At 40.8% G+C, this 18096-nt stretch overlaps 1 protein-coding gene across 1 annotated transcript; it reads right to left on the reverse strand.

Annotated features, from left to right (window-relative positions):
- Positions 1-4959: 4959 nt before the first annotated feature.
- On the reverse strand, positions 4960-17142 carry hic2 (hypermethylated in cancer 2). The gene is made up of 2 exons (XM_057321529.1): positions 16945-17142; positions 4960-11345 (listed from the first exon to the last, which is right to left on the reverse strand). The coding sequence occupies exon 2, from the start codon at positions 11313-11315 to the stop codon at positions 9681-9683; it is 1635 nt and encodes a 544-aa protein (XP_057177512.1). The 5' UTR covers positions 11316-11345; positions 16945-17142; the 3' UTR covers positions 4960-9680.
- Between the last annotated feature and the right edge of the window lie 954 nt (positions 17143-18096).

Raw genomic sequence — 18096 nt, forward strand, 5'->3', positions numbered from 1 at the left:
ATTTTGAACTCTATTACTGCTCATTTATAGAGTTTACCAATTTACCTATATGACATCATTGCCAGTGACATCATTACCTGAAATAAAATCATCAAGGTGCTTAGACTGAGTTTGAGATCATTATTCTGGTGGTTTAGTCGTATTATCGGACATGTAAGATCAAGCCCGATTTAAAAAAAGGGAAGCAGATTGTGTGCACTGAGCAGCCATTGAAGCGAGTTTGGTGAACAATCTGTTTTACAAACAATGGAAGACAGAGGAAGAGATTGACAGGCCTGTTGTTGACTACTGCAGGTTGAAAAAGTGAAAGATGTCAAACAACCAAAATCCCTGAACACTGATGCAATTTCACACGTTACTTTCACTGCAAACATGGCTCCGAGCATAATGTTTGTTGATGTACTACTGAACTTCACTTCTTAGAATACTGATGTCAGACAAACTGAAGACATTATTTAAAGTGCATGAACATGTTTAGTATTTTCCTAAGTTTTACAGTCATGTTGATATTTCCATTTAAGGCTATGCATATAAATCTTTTTCATTTATATATTTACATACATTTTGAACCGTTCCATAATCCATGTGTTCATTATTCTAGATGTATTCAAATGTTGTATGTGTGTTGTGTAGTTGCTTGGAGTGTAAACTAAAGCTCAGTTTTTAGAAGAATTTAAGGAGGTTGTGTACAAGGTGACACACAAAACGAGCAAAACTTGACTGTGAGCCCAGGAGAATGACAGCTGTGGTCAAAAACAATGATCAACAGAATATTAAAACTACTCAATGTTTGCTTTATTTCTTCACTTTTTATACCCATTGTTTATATATTAGAATAAACCCCATGTTTTCTGATACGCTGTAGATTGTGTTTCTGTCAAATACCTAAGCTGTAGTTTACGCCATTTTGTGTGAATGAAGTTTGGAAGGGTAGTAGTATCTCACGTGGAACACTAGATTATTAACCGGAAGCATAAGCGATTTACCAGACGAGGGCAAACGCATAACACAATGCAAGTCAATGAACATCAGTGTCTATGTATTTTAAAAGTGTTACTTGTTTTGTCTAACATGACCAGACACTCTCCGACTCCGCAGTCCGAAACGCGTCCGCAGGTGAACTTTGCTCGCGCAGAGTCCGATAGCCCCGCCCCTCTCCTCGTGCTATTTTTGAGACACACCTCCCTCTTTTCATTTTCTGCCTTTTTAAAGAGTAAATGTTTTGTGAATTTGAAGGTCCTACTTTGGTTAATGGAGTGTCCGACAACAAGTTTACGTACATGTGCGGTGTAAAAACACTTTCATTTTCTAAAAATAGTCAGTTATTATTACCTTACTTCTTGACTGACTCTCAAATGATTCGTTCGGCGATTCATCCGTCTAACCCCCCCTTTCTGTCAGCCTACTCTGATCGGATTGGTCAGATGGTCTAATCTGCTGTGATTGGTCTACCGCGTGCAGTGTAGCAAATGGAACGTAGGCGGGTATTTCACGGAGTGACGCAAATCCAACCCGGAACTGAAATTAGAACGACAGACGACTCGTTCGCGTGATTCAGAGTCGACTCCTTTTTTCCCCAAGTCAATAACTTTGTTATTCGTTCACTTTCGGCTTTACAACTTGGCAGACCGCTTACAATCACACACAGTAACATTACACAGTCCATGAAATGTAATTTTAAGGACATTGTAATATTTACGCTTTAAATTATTGTTAAGGAGAGTAGACACAGGGAGATAAAAATCTGAGGGAGGAATATAAGGTAGGATCGGGACATGGCACACAGGACTCGAACCCGAGTCTCACTAACAATAACATCACACAACCGTGTTAAAAAAACAACAACAACAACGAAAAAGTTTGTAATCACTTTTTTTCATTTTTTGCCAAATTCTGTGCCAGCATGAGCACGCTGCACGATCATGCATTAATTAATACATAAAATATCATATCCAGGTCATGGCAAGTTAAAGGGACGGTGGATCAGTGCCCAGCTCAACCCAGTATTACCGTATCGCCAAAAGCTTAAGCGAGTGAGATCGCATTGCCTCCTGGAAAAACACACAAAGCTAACGCAACGTGACAGTGATGAATGGCTCTTGAATCTGGATGCGCGGTGGGTTTGATTCAGGACCCCTGATGAATCTGCATACATATGGCGGGGGGCCGGGACCACGTGACCTATTCATGTTTATCAAATGCAGTTGACAGTTTCTTATTAAAACTGTATCTAGGGGGCAGACTTTAATAGGACATGCATTTAAATCAGTTGAAACAGATTCTAATTAAATCACATTTGTAAACTAGATTTCATTCAATTCTTTTACCACTAGCATCACCAACAGCGATGCAACTTATATACGAGTTTCTTTCTTCAGTGGAACACAGGGGAAGATATTTTGAGAAACGTCTCAATGGTTTTGTGTTCATACAATGGAAGTCAATGGGGACCAGTGTTGTTTTTCAAAATATCTTCCTTTGCAGAAGAAAGTCATATACGTTTGAAATGACATGAGGGTGAGTGAATGATGAAAGACTTTTTCTTCTCTTTAATAGAACCAATAACTCATTTCATGATTTACTCACTGAAGAAAAATCTAAAGTACATTTATAAGGACCATGTGAACCTCACACCAAACATTTATATCTCTTAACTGTTATTTTCTTATGGGTCATGGCAGCTATCTTTGCACACCACATCCTTTCAAAATCAACTGTAGCTTTGAATTACTCAGTCTAACATCATCAAGGAGAAATAAAGAAAACGAAAAAAACCCAGCATCAGAATTTCACATGAAATCTTTTTTTCCCTTTGCGTCTTTTGTGGCCTCGTCCCTTCAACCTCAAGCAAAGGAGCCCATTATCTGTTGCCCTAAAGCCTGTTTTGTATAGCGCCATGGCACAGTGTAAATAAAGAGCGGGGGGACGGGGTGGAGGTCCGGTCTTTCTCTCTCTCCCTCTCTCGCTCGCTCTGAGAGGCTGCTGTACTGTTCCATGTGAAAGGATCAATATGCTAAACTCTCGCAGTGCCCACCACCTGTAGGGCCGTTTCTTTTGGCCGTTGCGCTGTCAGCCTGGCAGACTGTGCCATTACATTCAGTGGGGTGAAAGAGACACAGAAGAAAGAGAAGAATAGATTCAATTCTGCCGGACGGGCTCGCACGTATCCGCCCCCCTCTCATGCATTAATCCAGGGTTCGAGGGGCAGCTGCTGTACTGGTGAAGCAGACACCTGGTGCAACACTTTTTATGCAAACCCGAGGCCAGGCAAAAACAGCTTTCGGGAGGTGTTCGGCAAACTTGATTTCATTTATTCGGACACAATATTAGGATTTTTACATTGTGAATATTACGCTTAACGGAGCGATTTAAAAAAATAAAATAACATTTTATTTTTCAGCCATGATGCTGGAGCTCGCTACTAAATCTCCTGTCTCCTAAAAAACCCATCATGTTTAAAAGCGAAATGATACATGTGGTGCGAAACCTGAACACTTTCTCCACTTAATGCATTTATTTTCCAATACAAATTTGCATGCCGCAGCAGATGCCACAATCATGGGCATTAGACGCTGAATGGCCTTTCACGCATTCGAGGGCTCCTCGCAAGATCTGCATGTGATTTTGGTCATCCGCAGATGCGTCTATAGTTAATCTATACTTAGCAGACGGGGGCGAGCGGGGGGAGGTGACATCAACATACAACTCATTGTGCCCGAAACTGACCCCATTCAGGGTCATTTGGCATGTGACACCACTTGAGGCGGGGCTTAACGGCTCCGTAGAATTAGCCACACAACGACCATAAAAATGCCAACCCTCTTTTCCCTCAGGGCAGGGAGGTGCACGCTGGCCTCTTGACATACACTGGCAAGCCCGGGGAGGAACAAAAGGAGGGCCGGTCCAGAAGGTCCCGAGAATGCAGAGCAGAGGGCCCGGCGGAGGGGAGAGAAAAGTCCTGGCCAAGGAGCCGCCGGCCGCCTCTGATTGGTGAAGCTCTCTGAAGGGCTCCCAGATGGCAGACGAAGATCTCGTGCCACGACCGGTTAGAGCCCGGTCGGGGGGAGGGGGGCCCAGGGGTCTCTCTCACCCGCTCGTCATTAATCATCGGCGACCCCTGGGCTCACGACTCAACCCGTCCTGCAGGGTGAAGTCTGAACGCGCTTCTGCATGATGGGCTTTGAAGACGCCCAGATTCAATCACTTTAATGTAACTGGATTTGCATTTTCAGAAGAAACTAAGAGTGCATGAATAACAGAATAAAGGGTTTCAACTGAAATTATCCACAAAAACGCACTATATACATTAAGCAGATTTACACTAGATTTGTACTTTTTTTCGGATAAACTGTGATCGTTGGCTTAATATTTTGAGTGTTTACGGGTGGGTGGCATCGCTTCAAGTCTCTGATATTCTGCTCAAATAACATTTCAATCAAAGAATAATTTTCAGCGGTTAACAAACAAAAACCTCAGATGAAATCTCTTTAAAATCTCAACTATTTCTCCTAAACGACAATGAGAATAAATGGAGACCAAATGGAAACTTTTGATATATTTCTCCTAAAACGTCACACATTTCACAAAGTTTTAGAAGAGACCTCAGCAAGGTCTCAAAATGAGCTCAGATTTGTCAAGTCTGCAATCAAAAGGCAATATTATTGAAGCTTTCAAGATGAACTCAAACATTTCTCATTAAATTGACCCAAATCCAGATTATTTGACCTCTACAATCTACATTCATTTCACTCCTCCATACTCTTCATAGGCCATAAACATTGACACTCTCGTTTGTTTCTGTTTGAATGTCTTTTAAGCGATTTTAGAAGACACATCTGAGACTTAAATGAAACGCAATCTTTCCTCCGAGTGTGCAACAGTTACAGTGAAACTTGTGTATTAAACAAATAATAAACAGCAAAGAAATTGTAAACACACAAAGACAGACACAAGCAGAGATTATTTGATCAAGATTTTAATGAAAAGATTCTAAAATGACTTCTGGTAGCTGTACATTAAGACCGAGTGTGAGATGAGCTCTGTACACTTTCATTAACATGACACAGAATTTGAGCCGCACGCAGCTCTGACCTGAATACAAGCTCTCGGAGGAGATGGAACGTGAAACCGCCGTGTTGTCTGCAAACCGTGTTCAAGGCTGACCGAATCATAAAAACACAACACGTCGAGGGAAACTTGTTTTCATTCGCAAACTTGTGGCAACAACCTTGCCCCTCGAAAGGAAAATACTGACAGAAACGTTAATGGAATGCTTAAAGAATCACAGCATTGGGCTCTGAACGGACGAGCTCATGACTAAAGCATTTATATGATGTGATATGAGGTTTAAGTAAAACCATATGGGGAAATGCCCACCTGCTATGCACATGCTCGTGAATGTGGCTTTGGTTTAGTTTGGGTTGGTTTGGTAACCCGAGGTCCCTGCGAACGCCCAACACCAGTTATGCTGAGGCAACGTCACAACATAATACAGTACTACATGGGATATGTAGAATAAACGGAACAAACTACACATTAGCAGCAAACAAGAGTGAGATAATGTCTATTCTTTAACCAGTGATTCTGTATAAAGCTTCGCGAATGAAGACGTAAATGTTTTCAATTCAAATAACTGATGCGTCGGCCGGATCCAAAGGACCTCGATGAGAACAGGAAAGTGCATTTTTATAAAGCTTCAAGGTATTTGACATTATTATAAGATGCATTCTGTTTGATGCTTTGAATGACAAAAAGTGTGTGAAAACTTTGGCTCTGTTGGGCATTTGGAAGAAAGAAAAACAGATCTGAGGTCAGCCTTAAACGACGGCGCATGACAACACCGCCGGTCCTGTACAGAAAACACAACCTTGAGCGCCTTTGACAATTCTAAAAGGTCCGTTCCAGGCGAACAGAGAACATTTAAAACGGACAAACAGCATTCAAGTGTGGACCACAGAAACGCGTGCATGCTTCGAGCGAGACAAGGGTAACAAAAGGGCGTTTATGACGGACACTTCATGGAGAAATACATTCCTCGTGTCTATATCTTCACAGGCTTGAAAATGATCGACGTCGTCTGTCGTTTCATTTTATTTACCGCTCAGCTAACAGAAGGAACTCAAACCCTGAAGACACGTCACCTCGCACAAAGTGAACTCTTTAGCAAAAGTGAAAACAGGATCAACAAATAAATACATTCAGCACTGACAATAGACATTTGATAAAAAAGTGAACACTGTCAGTAAGTGTTTGCACCAGTGTGGATGGAGGAGAGGCCAGTCGCTTTTCACCTGCTTCTGTTGTGGACCCAAAAAATACAGGCAGCTCAGAACACGATAAAAAAGAAAGACGTGAAATAACTTTAAAAATCAAAAAATAAAATATATTTATTTATATTCATATATATATATGCAGCAAGTCCTAAAGAGTATTACTTCGAGGTAAATGTGTTCATGCGTATTTACATAATTAAAAAAACAACAAAAGCAGCAAATTCTGAAAAGTTGGCGTCAACGACGGGATGATTTACGTGTGGGACGTCTCGCCACATTTTAAAGGGCCAATTGTACATCGAGTGGTTGGTAAAATCCACAACGCAGCGGATTTGTTCACAGGGTAAGACTCACAGTTACGTTTGACTTTCGGTTTAACCTACGCAGAAGCACGCTCACGCTGGCCTCCCCTCACCTGAGGTCTGTGACTGTAAGAGTTTATGTAAACAATGAGATATTATACACAAGAATCTTTTTGTCAGACAATCAATCGATCAATCATTCAAAATGTGCTTTGGTTTAGAAAATAGTCTGAAAATTTGGGTATGAGCTTTCGTCGTATTCCTTTATACATTTTGCGTTAACCTTTTTTATTCTTTTCATTTTTTTGTTCAAAAACACCCTTGAACTTAAAAGTAAAACTCCTCTAACATCTCTGGCTTTGTTTTTTCTTTTTCTTTTTTTCCTCAAGGCGTCGTTTTGAAATGGGTACGTACTCTCGTAAAATCTATTTCGTAAGAAAACTAGTGTTTTGCTTCTCATCATTAAAATACAGAAATTGACACAGTATTGACACAGTCGTACAAATGTGGTCGAAAGCTCTGCATTTCAAAACATGCAGAGCTATCCCTGAAGTCTTGAAGTAGAAACATTATTGTCACAGTTTGAACATTTTGTCATTCTTTTTCTGCTTTCCCTGTTCTCGCATCTATAGTCTGAAACGGAGCGTCGTCTTCCCCATAAAAATCAATTCTTTAATGTTGTTCAAATGAAGTGCTCGCAAATCAGCAAGATATCAATGGGAACTTTTTCCTGGAATTCTTTTACAAACAAAACGGAAAAAAGTCTCCCTGAGTTGAGGTATCAACGCCAGAGCGCACTTGGTTTAACTGTAACAAAACAAACTCTTAGAACTTCACGATCCACAATACGCAACCTAAGAAATGTAAGATTGCGTATTGGTGACCATATAAATCAATGACTTTGTCCACTTTTGTCCATGTCGCATGCAGCCAAATTGGATATCGAATGCAATAATGTCATAAGCGCAGCATAAATCCAGTGTATTGACTTGAACTTGAATTCAATTTACCCAAAAATGTTATGAGTGGTGAAATAAAACAACCAGCAAAGGATTCCAGGAAAAAGAGGAGTAAACAGAGCTCCGTTTAACACGACTATAGCTGCCTCCCCATCATGAGCCCAAACACAGAACACTGGAGACAGAACCAGGGAAATAAATAACCCATTCAAAAGAAATGCCATTAAGACTTTTACATTAAGAACTACATATGGAATGTGATACACTGGGATTGAGATAACACATAACTGAACAAGACCATGAAGATGGCAGTGAAAGAAAATTCAGGACAGGACTATAAATACATCCGTCAGCATTTATCCAAACCCTGACAATGTAACATTCCCCCAGCATTTAACATTTTCTGAACATGCGTACTTTACACAATACAGAAGTGAATAAATGATAGCCACATAACTAACATGACAAAAGATTTTTTTAGGGTCTGATGGCCGAGAAGCAAGCCAGTGTATCACTTCCTCAATCCAGAGAGATTTCCAACACGATCGATATGTAACAAAAATCAACAATGCTCGCTTTACGTTCTTACAGTTTTCTCTTGGTCTGAACTAAAATGAGTCCTTCTGAAGTTCTTCGGCAGACTAAGTAAGAAATTGAAAGACACTCTTAAGAAACTATTGTAAACTTCAACAACGGAAAGCCAGCGGCCCAGAGGAAAGAAGATCATTGGTTTTTAGTCAATGTCAAGTACAAACTAACGTCCACTACATTGTTCTTCATCGAGAACTACGACAGAATGACGTCCGTACCTCCTGCAGCGGAATCGAAGACCTTTGGTAGGGATATTCTACAGGAACTGTTTGTTGGCAAGTCATTCTTTGCAACATCACTTTTCTCTTTGGATTTCTGACATAAAACTTTTAATACCTTAAATACCTTAAAGAAGCTATTTTCTTCATTAATGCTTTTACAACTTAAAACTTTTGTCGATGGGCATGACTACTTTAAAACCTCCGCAAACTTTATACATCTATATTCAGAGACCACCGCTTGTCCAATGAATGTATTGTTCTTGAGAATTAAGAGGTAGAATGTGACAAGACCGTACGGACCTGCCTTTTCGGTGAAGGGATAAACACAAATCAAAAAAGTGAACAAAAAAGTACGGACAGAATTGTAAAGTTTAACAACACTAAAATTAACCCATCCGACACATCACCCAAACCATCCCAAACCCCCAAAACTTCCAGTTAAAACATTCACAGAAGCATATCAATAAGTTATCTAGAGTCATCTAAAAGTACCTTTAAGTTTGGCTTTTCTTTCAGAGTAAACCCCTACACACTACGTGAGACACAAGCTCAAAAGAACGCCCAGGGCCTCTCTTCGGCACGTTTCCATTGGCTTATGTCCAAATGTAGGTGGGATGCAGCAATGTTGCATCAAGCATCTCGAAAGCTGTTGGTTTTGCTGCATTGATAAATTACCAACTATGGAAGGTTCAGTTATTATAAAAAACTACAGGACGACGACTTGCCCAACTACAGCCAACATAAGCCAATGGGTACCGAGCAGGCATACTGGGAAATGTTTGGTTGGATGCACAAAGCTTTTATGAAACACCGCATAAATGTCTACAAACAAGCATTCTTGCAGCTCGAACAACACTGTCAGACCCATGGAGACAAGTTAAAGAATCAAACCTTTGAATCTGCAATACATGTATGCACTTGGTCATCACAAGCTTGACCTCTCTGAGAGTTGTACATATATACCAGCGTAACTATTGCGAGGGATACGTTTAAAACAAGACCAAGAGAAACAAAAAAGGAATAATTCTGGGATACCAAAAAGAGACAGACCACACAAACTCAAAAAGTGGACAAAACCAGTGCATAGACTGCAGTGGTTCAGAGTGGTCTGGAGGAATCTAACGACAGCATTAGTACCCAGTTTTACATTCACAAAAAAAAATGATAATGAGCCTGTGAAATCGTACCCATGGATCTTATTCTGTTGAGAATCCTTGTTTGAATGGCTCCTCCTGTTACAAAAGCAGAAGAGAATCCTGCTTTGGGTTTCTTCAAAGGAAAAGGTGTGAGTGGTCTCTCTTTCTCGGGGGTCCCGCTGCTCCAGGGGTCTTTGGCTTATGACGGGGAGGTATGCATTCGTAGGTGGCTAATGAGGTTACGTTGCTGGGTAAACTTTCCCCCGCAGAGCTGACATTCGTACGGCTTCTCACCTGAGTGGACCCGCATGTGCTCTGTGAGCCGGTACTGCCGGGTAAAGCGCATGCCGCACTCCTCACAGGCAAACGGTTTTAGTCCCAGGTGGCTGCGCATATGGCGCGTCATGGTGCCGCGTTGGGTGAACATCTTGCCGCAGATGTTGCAGGGGAAAGGACGAGTGAGCCAATGGGTCTTCTCGTGTTGCCGAAGAGTGGCTGGATCTTTGTAGCTCTTGTTGCAGACCGAGCAGCTGAAGCGGCGTGACTCGGCACCGTGGACGTGGGTCACTTGCGAAGACAGGTCTTCAGCCTCTACTTCGTCTTCCTTTGGATAGGACTCGTCGTCCTCTTCTTTGATGTACAGCTCTTCCTCCGTGTGAGTCTCCACGTGAGCGTTCAGCTCCTCCGAGCTCGGGAAGCCTTTACCGCAGGGGATGCAAACGTACAGGTTGTCGCCAAGGGCTGGCTCGAACGTTGTGGTGTCCTGGCGGTAGACGTAATTGGTGCTGTTCCGCCCACCTTCGCTCTCGCTGTGTCCGCTATCTTCGCTTTGTTCTTGTCCGTTGTCTAAACCATCCTCGTCCTCTTTTCCTCCGCCAGGGAGCCGTTTCCCAGCCACGTTCAACCGTTTGGCGACGCCGTTGGGTAAAGTTCCTCGTTCCACTTCGCCTTTGTTACCTTCGCTCTTGGGTGTCCGCCTATGCCGGGCGACCTGGCGGGAGCTTTTATGCTGGTCAACGTCGGGAGGCGGCTGACTGTCTACACAATCTCCTCCTCCCAGCTCCATGGGCTCCCCGCCGGCAAGGTTCTGCATGTTGGCGTTCTCTTCGAATGAGGCACTGTTGGATTCTGAGGCAGATTGGGGGGATTCCTGCGGGATGCTGCTGGGACTCACTTCTTCGGTGGCTGTGCTCCCTGAGGGGCTTTTTTTGGAAAGATCCAGGCCAAGTTCCTGGATGCCGCAAGCGCCGTTGCTTCCGTTCTTACTTGTGGAGGGACTCAGCGAGTTGGAGTTCCTCACAAACATCTCGTCTTCTGACAGGTCGTCTTTGAGCAGCTCTTCGTGCCTCTTCGCCTTCTCGCCGTCTTTTAACCCTGACATTTGGTTTGGAGTTACGGGTGTAGAGGACAGCCTTTGGTTCCTAGAAGTTCTGCCATTGGTTGGGGTGGTAGGTTTGGTCAGGAGCGATCTCCCGTTGCGCTTCAGCTTCTTTCTGCAGAGAGCTGCCAGGTCGTGAAGTTGGAGGTAGCTTGCTGCTGTCAACAGGGCATTGAAATTGTGGTCGCTGAACTGATCGGAGGACAAAAGCTTGCCGGTGTAAATGAAGTCCAGAACTTGACGGAAAACCGACGGGTTGACCATGTCCGTGTCGAGATTGATCAAGTTGTCGTGAAGGATGAGGGATTTGAAGTAGATACTGCTGGCTGCCAGGATGTTCTTGTGTGCCCGAAACAGGGCATTTTCGACAACTATGATGACATCACACAGATAACCTTTGGCTCTTTGTTGGTTCAGCTGCAGTAGCAATTGTTTGGCATGATTTGGCAATTCCATTTCCAACTTCTGTATCTTCCCCTATGAAACCTACAATAGAAAACAACAAAAACTGTTAAAGAACTTGGTTTAATGTTATGATTTCTCTAAACATCCACATTAAAGTCATGTGCATTTTTCATCTTAAACAACCAATATAACTCTATTAGAAATTTTTCCCCACCAGCTCCTGCACATTTATGCGATTTTACATCCGACTGACCCCTTAGCAACACAAGCGCTTAAACTCAGACGACTCTCAGAGTAAAGTTCACTTAAAGTTTGTTTATCAAAGTGATCAAGTTGTAAGAGGGTTGGTCTCAACATCATGGCAGCCACTACGTGAACACACCCTTTAGCCTTCATTTCTCACGTTTGGGTTTGACAATGTGATGTACACTAAGTGAACATGACACAATCTTAAACAATATATAATTCAAAACCTTCATGATATATTCACACAAAACAGTTTCCCAAATTCTCAATAAATCGCATGGCTCAACTCTTTATGATGGCACGTTTAAACTGGCAACATATATTCTGATCCAATTCTCATCTTTCAGCTTAAAGCAGAAAAGAAATAAAAGACTTGAACAGTAACAATTTCTTTTCTTCTGTGGGCGTCCACTACAGCTTAACGTTCCTGCCAGCAGTCATTAATGCCAGCCTCCAGGGTCAGTCCCTTTGTTGTCATATGGGGGTTGGGTAAAAAGGTTATTGGACGTCACCGGGCGGCTTGTGTGACGGACAGCTTGAAACCCGAGCTGGGAGAACACCGAGGGTGTGGTGGGAAACAGGTAAACCAGCACCCACTGCACTGGGTGAGCAGGTCCCAACATGCAGCAGAATCTATGTAAAGCTGGCGTGTCTGTGGGAAATGGTGAAATCATCGTTGCACAAACACATCTTCATATGAGCAACTTCATGTTGTGGTTCACCATTTTATTTATGAGACTATTTATGTTAATTAATATTTCACCAATTTCATTTTTGCAATACAGAGTATTCCAATCGGCTATCCTTGAATATAGATTTCAGCCATATTTGAGTGAATTTGTTTATAAAGCACATTTAAATTGAGCTTATGACTTGATGTACAAAAACACAACAAACTGAAAAAAGCAACAACACCTTGATAGCCTGGACATAAAAATAGACACTTAAAAAAGACACAAATTAAAGCTATGCATTTTAGAGCCCAGAAAAAACATCCTTTTAAGGGTGACTATTTCTAAATATAACCACAAAGCATCTATTTTTAAAACGATTATGCTGTATTTTTATCAGCAGTTGAACAGATAACCGGTCTATAGGTTATTCATGACAACAGCCAAACCAAAACCAATAATGGGGTCAGAATATCAATCAGCGTTTAAGACTGTTTGAAGTTTCTGTTTAAGTCTCAGGGTACAGATGATAAATAAAACATGATTTATTTCATTTTCATCGACACAGAAATGTGCACACTGCATCAATGCAATAAAAAAAGGCGTAAACTGCAGCTATCAACAACAAAACAATCGAGGAACTCTTGATGTAAAACTTTCAAAGCATGTAAATGGATTTTAATCATTCACTTCACGCAAACACCGTTCAAATTTACATCCCAAAAAAAGCCGACTTCTTCAAAATGGGTTCTCCAAACATCCCCATATACCTGTCACACAAGAAACAGTACGACCAGGTGTGATACCATCTCTCAAGGTATGGAACTGCCCGAGTAACAAAACACCCAATCTGTTTAGACAAACTGCTCCTTAAAAAAGAAACGAGAATAAGCACAAAGACGAGGAACATGTGAGAAAGGGGTTTATCTAAAGAGTGGCCCAGAAGTCTTGATAAGATGCTGCTGGTCTTTCAATCGCAGACATTCCAGCTTCTCATAAAGGAGCAGTGATGTCCCGCAGATGAAACGGCTGCTCTAATCACACAGATTGTTGTCTGAAAAAAGTCAAAGTGCAAGAGGGTCCAGTAACATCACGGAGTAAACAAGTCAGGCAGGCGGTGTGCTGCTTAACCTCATAAACAAGCTTATCTGCTGCCACGGACCCCTGAGGGCCCCAATTTTATTGTCTTAATGCTGTAAAAAAGGAGCAAAGTGATAATGTTCACCAAAAAATGAAAATTCTGTCTTTATTTATTCCCCCTCTTGTGGTTCAGAACCTGAACACAAAAGAAGATATTTTGAGAAATGTGTTGGTTTTGTGTTCATACAATGTTGTTTGGTTATCAACATTTTTCAAAATATCTTCACTTGCGTTCTGCAGAAGAACAAAAGTCATACATGTTTGGAATGACATAAGGGTGAGTAAACAGGACAAAGGTCAAACAAACATTATTCATGAGATCCATTCACATATAGCATCCAACCTTTGGCAGATTAGGTACAAGAATGTCTACAACGTCATGACAGAGTTCACTTCATCATCAATGATTTAAAAATGATTCAATCTCTAAAATAGCAAAATATTGCTTTAGTTTTAATGACATCAGGTGAGGTAACTTGATAAGAGACACCTACAAACATTAAGATCTAAGTGCTTACTGTAACCAACCAACCACTAACCTCCTGAGAGCAGGAGACAGGAAAACCTGACCAAATGATGTGATGCAACAACTAAGAGTCTGATAACACAGTATATCCCTTATCTGAAGAATTTAACCCCCCCACACACACCGCCCTGTCCATTTAATTCAATATCACACCCTACATGTGCTAAAAACTGGCCAGGGTTCACCAAAAACAAGGTAGGGAAATACTTTGAAGGCACAATGAAATTAAGTGTTAATTATAATTACACTACTGGTTATTTGACATGCATGCCATTTAAAATAAAAGAATGATTGTTGGCATTTGACCATCTTCAGGCACATTTACATTTTTTTAAATTTGGCTTTTTTTCCAAAGTGCCCGACCGTGCATTCAGGGGTATACAGTTTTTTAAATCAGTATCTGTGTTCTCTGGGAATTCAAACCTGCAGCTTGTGTGTTGCCGACGCAATGCTCTACCAGTTCAGGGAGCATTCAATGCTCTACACGGGGCGGATGCTGTTATTGTGGCGCCAAAAGTACATTGGGAGTACATTGGGTTCTGTGATGTTGAAACAGGCGCTGAAGTTTTAGAATACCTCAGAAACGAGGAGGACTCCAAAAATGATCAGAAGATGCAGAAGCACATACTGAAAAACCTGTTTCAAGCCCTCGCTTCCACATACATCTGACATATGTCTGTGTCAAAGTGCATCTTTGCAAAACTGCCACATAAAACCTAATCTAAAACCCACAAAACACTTCTAGCACCTGTCCTGGAAATTAAGAGCAAAAACAATCACTTATCCAGATTAAACAAGCCTGGAATATCCCACAAAAGATCCATCACACTCATATTCATAATGTTTCCAATAGGGCTGTGCAATTAATTGAAAATGAATCGTAATCGGCAATTTTGGCCTTCAACAATTACTAAAACAAAATTATCGAGGTAAAACGATTATTGCGCCGCATTCCATTTTGCAAGGATCCTCGCTTTTCTTGTGGTATAAAACCATTTCCTTTATAGAGGTTCAGCTGTGCTATTTCTTTACATTTATTTTGCAGTTGAATTCACAGTTTAAAAGCCAAGTTTTAAAATGAGTAATCATGTTAAATAATCGGGATCTCAATATTGGTCAAAATAACCGTGATTATGATTTTTGTCATAATCAAGCTGCCCTACTTTCCAACCTAACATATAACATTTGTTTGAACAAAACACGGTTAAAAAGGTTCGATGTTAAAAGGATTTAGTCACCAAGCATGTTGGACAAGATTTCAGACACGGGGTTATGCCTAAAGCAACATGCACACAATGCATACATTCATACACAGACATGTGAGCCTATACGTTTACTCCTAAAAGAGTTCAAACGAAACAATTAAACAGAAGTTAACCTATATTCTTGCCAAGTAAAGAAACAGGGCTGTTACGGATTATTTCATCAATTCACAAACAGTGTTAAAAGCCACATTCCTGTAAAAAAATCACACCTGTAATCTAAAGAGTAGCTAGTTAAACATACACTTCCATCCCAAACAGTCCACCCAGGTAAGTACGGTTGGCTTTTCTAGATGAACAGATAAAACTGTCCGAAACATCGTAAATAAGGCTTTTTTCTTCCAACAGTGAAACAGACAAACCCTGTGGGCGACCGGGTGTCAAATTAGGCTTAGATCAAATCTGAACCCACAACAAACGTTAGAAAGAAGCCCTCTCAATTATAATGGTCTAAATACACCGTCCCCACCCCATTCACTCAATAGAGCCCATCATCTGCATTATTCAAAGCAGAAACCAAGGCCTTCCATTCATACGAGTATTGATTGGACCTTAACACGAATGCCGCTACATCTATCTTTATTCTCATTTTCTTTAATACCTTTGCATTTAAAATAAGTGTGCCATGGCTGTCAACATCACCGCACTACCAAAGGATGTCTGGCGGTTTGTTTACCTTCTAAACATTTCATTCATACATTCACAACAGACATAAATGACAGCAGAGAGCGCCCATTCCTTTATCAATATTTACACTTTTCTACTGCACCATAAATGGCATCCTGATAAAACAAATACTGTTTTGATCTCTACACCAGAGGCGCCTGCGGATATCTGGTTGTTTACAGTCATATCATCGATAGAAGTTTTTATACCGTATGTTTGGTTCAACAAAGCTGTCATCCACACAGAATGACTTTAATAATGGGGCACTGATCTGAAAGCACTGTAAAACAAGCCCCCCCTCCCCCAGGTCATTAAAATGGATGAGATTTAAAAGGTTCTTCAAGCACAAATCCTCAAGAAACGGTGCAATCATTCATTTGAACACAGTATTAATGCTTCATCTCAGGCCAAATAAGAAACTTGTCCAAAACAACAGAAACGGAATGTTTTCATCCAACGTCAAACGCAACAATGTAACGAAAAGTGCATAAACGAATCAGTGCGCGTGATCTTCACGTGCAACATTCGCAAACAAAAAACTGACGTGATCACCTAATCTTAACATTAATGGGCAAATTTATAGTTTAATAAATAATAATAATAATAATCTACCCAGGTCAAAAACAGCAGGCAAGACACCACGAATCAAGTTTACACTAATAAACAGTGATCCTACATACATCCTCCAACACGTTTAATCTCAAATGTTTACTATTAGATCTCATTTCATGCATTAACGATACAAAAGCATGATTAAACATTATATGCGATAGATGTTAAAGGTAAATACACACAGGGGAGGGAGGGGGCAGGAATGCCGTCCACATAAAGGCTCGTCCAGTCCTGCCAACCGTTTACTGTTAAGGTATCGATGAATCGTGTTTACTATAGTATAAACATGCAGTATGCGTTTAAATACATTGTATGCCTATAATGTTGTTTTGGATCAGTGCACGAGCTATACCGAAGAGCTCCGGGTAACCCATCACATAAAACACACCGTTTGCCTCTGCCAGGCTGCGCTCGCGCTGCTTGTGTGTGCATTAAAAGCCCCGGTGGGCACGCGAGCGCAATCGCCAAACCGCTTACGAATTTAACCATTCGCGCATTCCCAAAGCAGCGTTTATAATTAAGTACGAAATGCACGTTTAAGAATAAAGTGGATTTACCTTAATGCATGGACAGAAAGCGTTTAAACAGCCATCCTATCTTCACATCTCACTGCTTTCCGAGCGCCATCTTGCTTTGCGAGCTCGCGTGACGTGAGAAATCCTCACCCCTGACCCACATTTGAATGAGAGGCAGTAAAGAGGGGGAGAAAGAGCCAAGTGCCCTGCCTTTGCCAGCCACACACCCTCATTTGCCTCAACAGCCCCGGGCTGCCAGAGTGGTGTTGCTTGCTTGCCGTAACCTGCAGCTGCTGGTGCTGCCAGATTTGCAAGCCAAATACTGTGTGTGCGTGTGTTTATCAGTTGCATCTTCCACATACGCGTCTTTATGGCTTGTAATTATTATATCATTTGAATAACATATCATTTAAAACAAGGAATTTGTAAAGGTGAACTGCAAAACTATTTTACTATAAATTTACAGTTAACATGCATATTTTAGAATCAGAAAGATATCTCTTTTGTAAGCCTCCAGTGCAGACATCTAAATACATCAGCAAGACACATAATAGCCTAATAAAACAATAAGGAATCAAATATACAAAAATATAAAGAGACTATTGTACAAAATAAATATAATGTGTGAGTATACATATTTACAGGTGCTATGCAAAGCGTAATGTGCTGGTTGGTACAGGGAACAAGTAGGCATTGATTTACAAAGTAAACTTTATACGATCATATAAACTAATGTTAATATTAACATCATGTTTACTTGAAATCTTAAAATAAAAAATATTGTAGAGTTTAAATGTCTTGTACTTTGATTAGTATTGTAATAAATAAATTCGGATTATTATTCTAGTCAAACATTGATTTTAATTTTTGTAAGTCTAAATATTAAGTAATAAAGATCGTGTTAGAAATGAGTATTTTTAATTGACGCTGTGGGGTTTGGAAGTGCAACACTATAAAAGTCCTCGTACGCCCCCTAGTGGACTAATTCAATAAGTATTGTGGTCTGTGGTGGTCGTTACAGGTAGCCGAGATATTAATTTTGACTCCTGGATATCTGTTACTATATAAAACGTAGTTATTATTGTCATCTTAAACTGACAAGTATGTGTTGTTAATTTTATGCTGCTAATAGTAAGCAAAAATGTTTAATGCTATACGTAGCATTAAAATGTCACAGAACCAAATAATTATAAA

Source organism: Triplophysa rosa, linkage group LG22 (genome assembly GCF_024868665.1).
Source record: "Triplophysa rosa linkage group LG22, Trosa_1v2, whole genome shotgun sequence".
NCBI classification, from domain to species: Eukaryota; Metazoa; Chordata; class Actinopteri; order Cypriniformes; family Nemacheilidae; genus Triplophysa; species Triplophysa rosa.

What these genes read in the sequence shown, in the direction of transcription:
- hic2 (XM_057321529.1), bottom strand. Translation starts at nt 11,315, where the DNA reads ATGGAATTGCCAAATCATGCCAAACAATTGCTACTGCAGCTGAACCAA.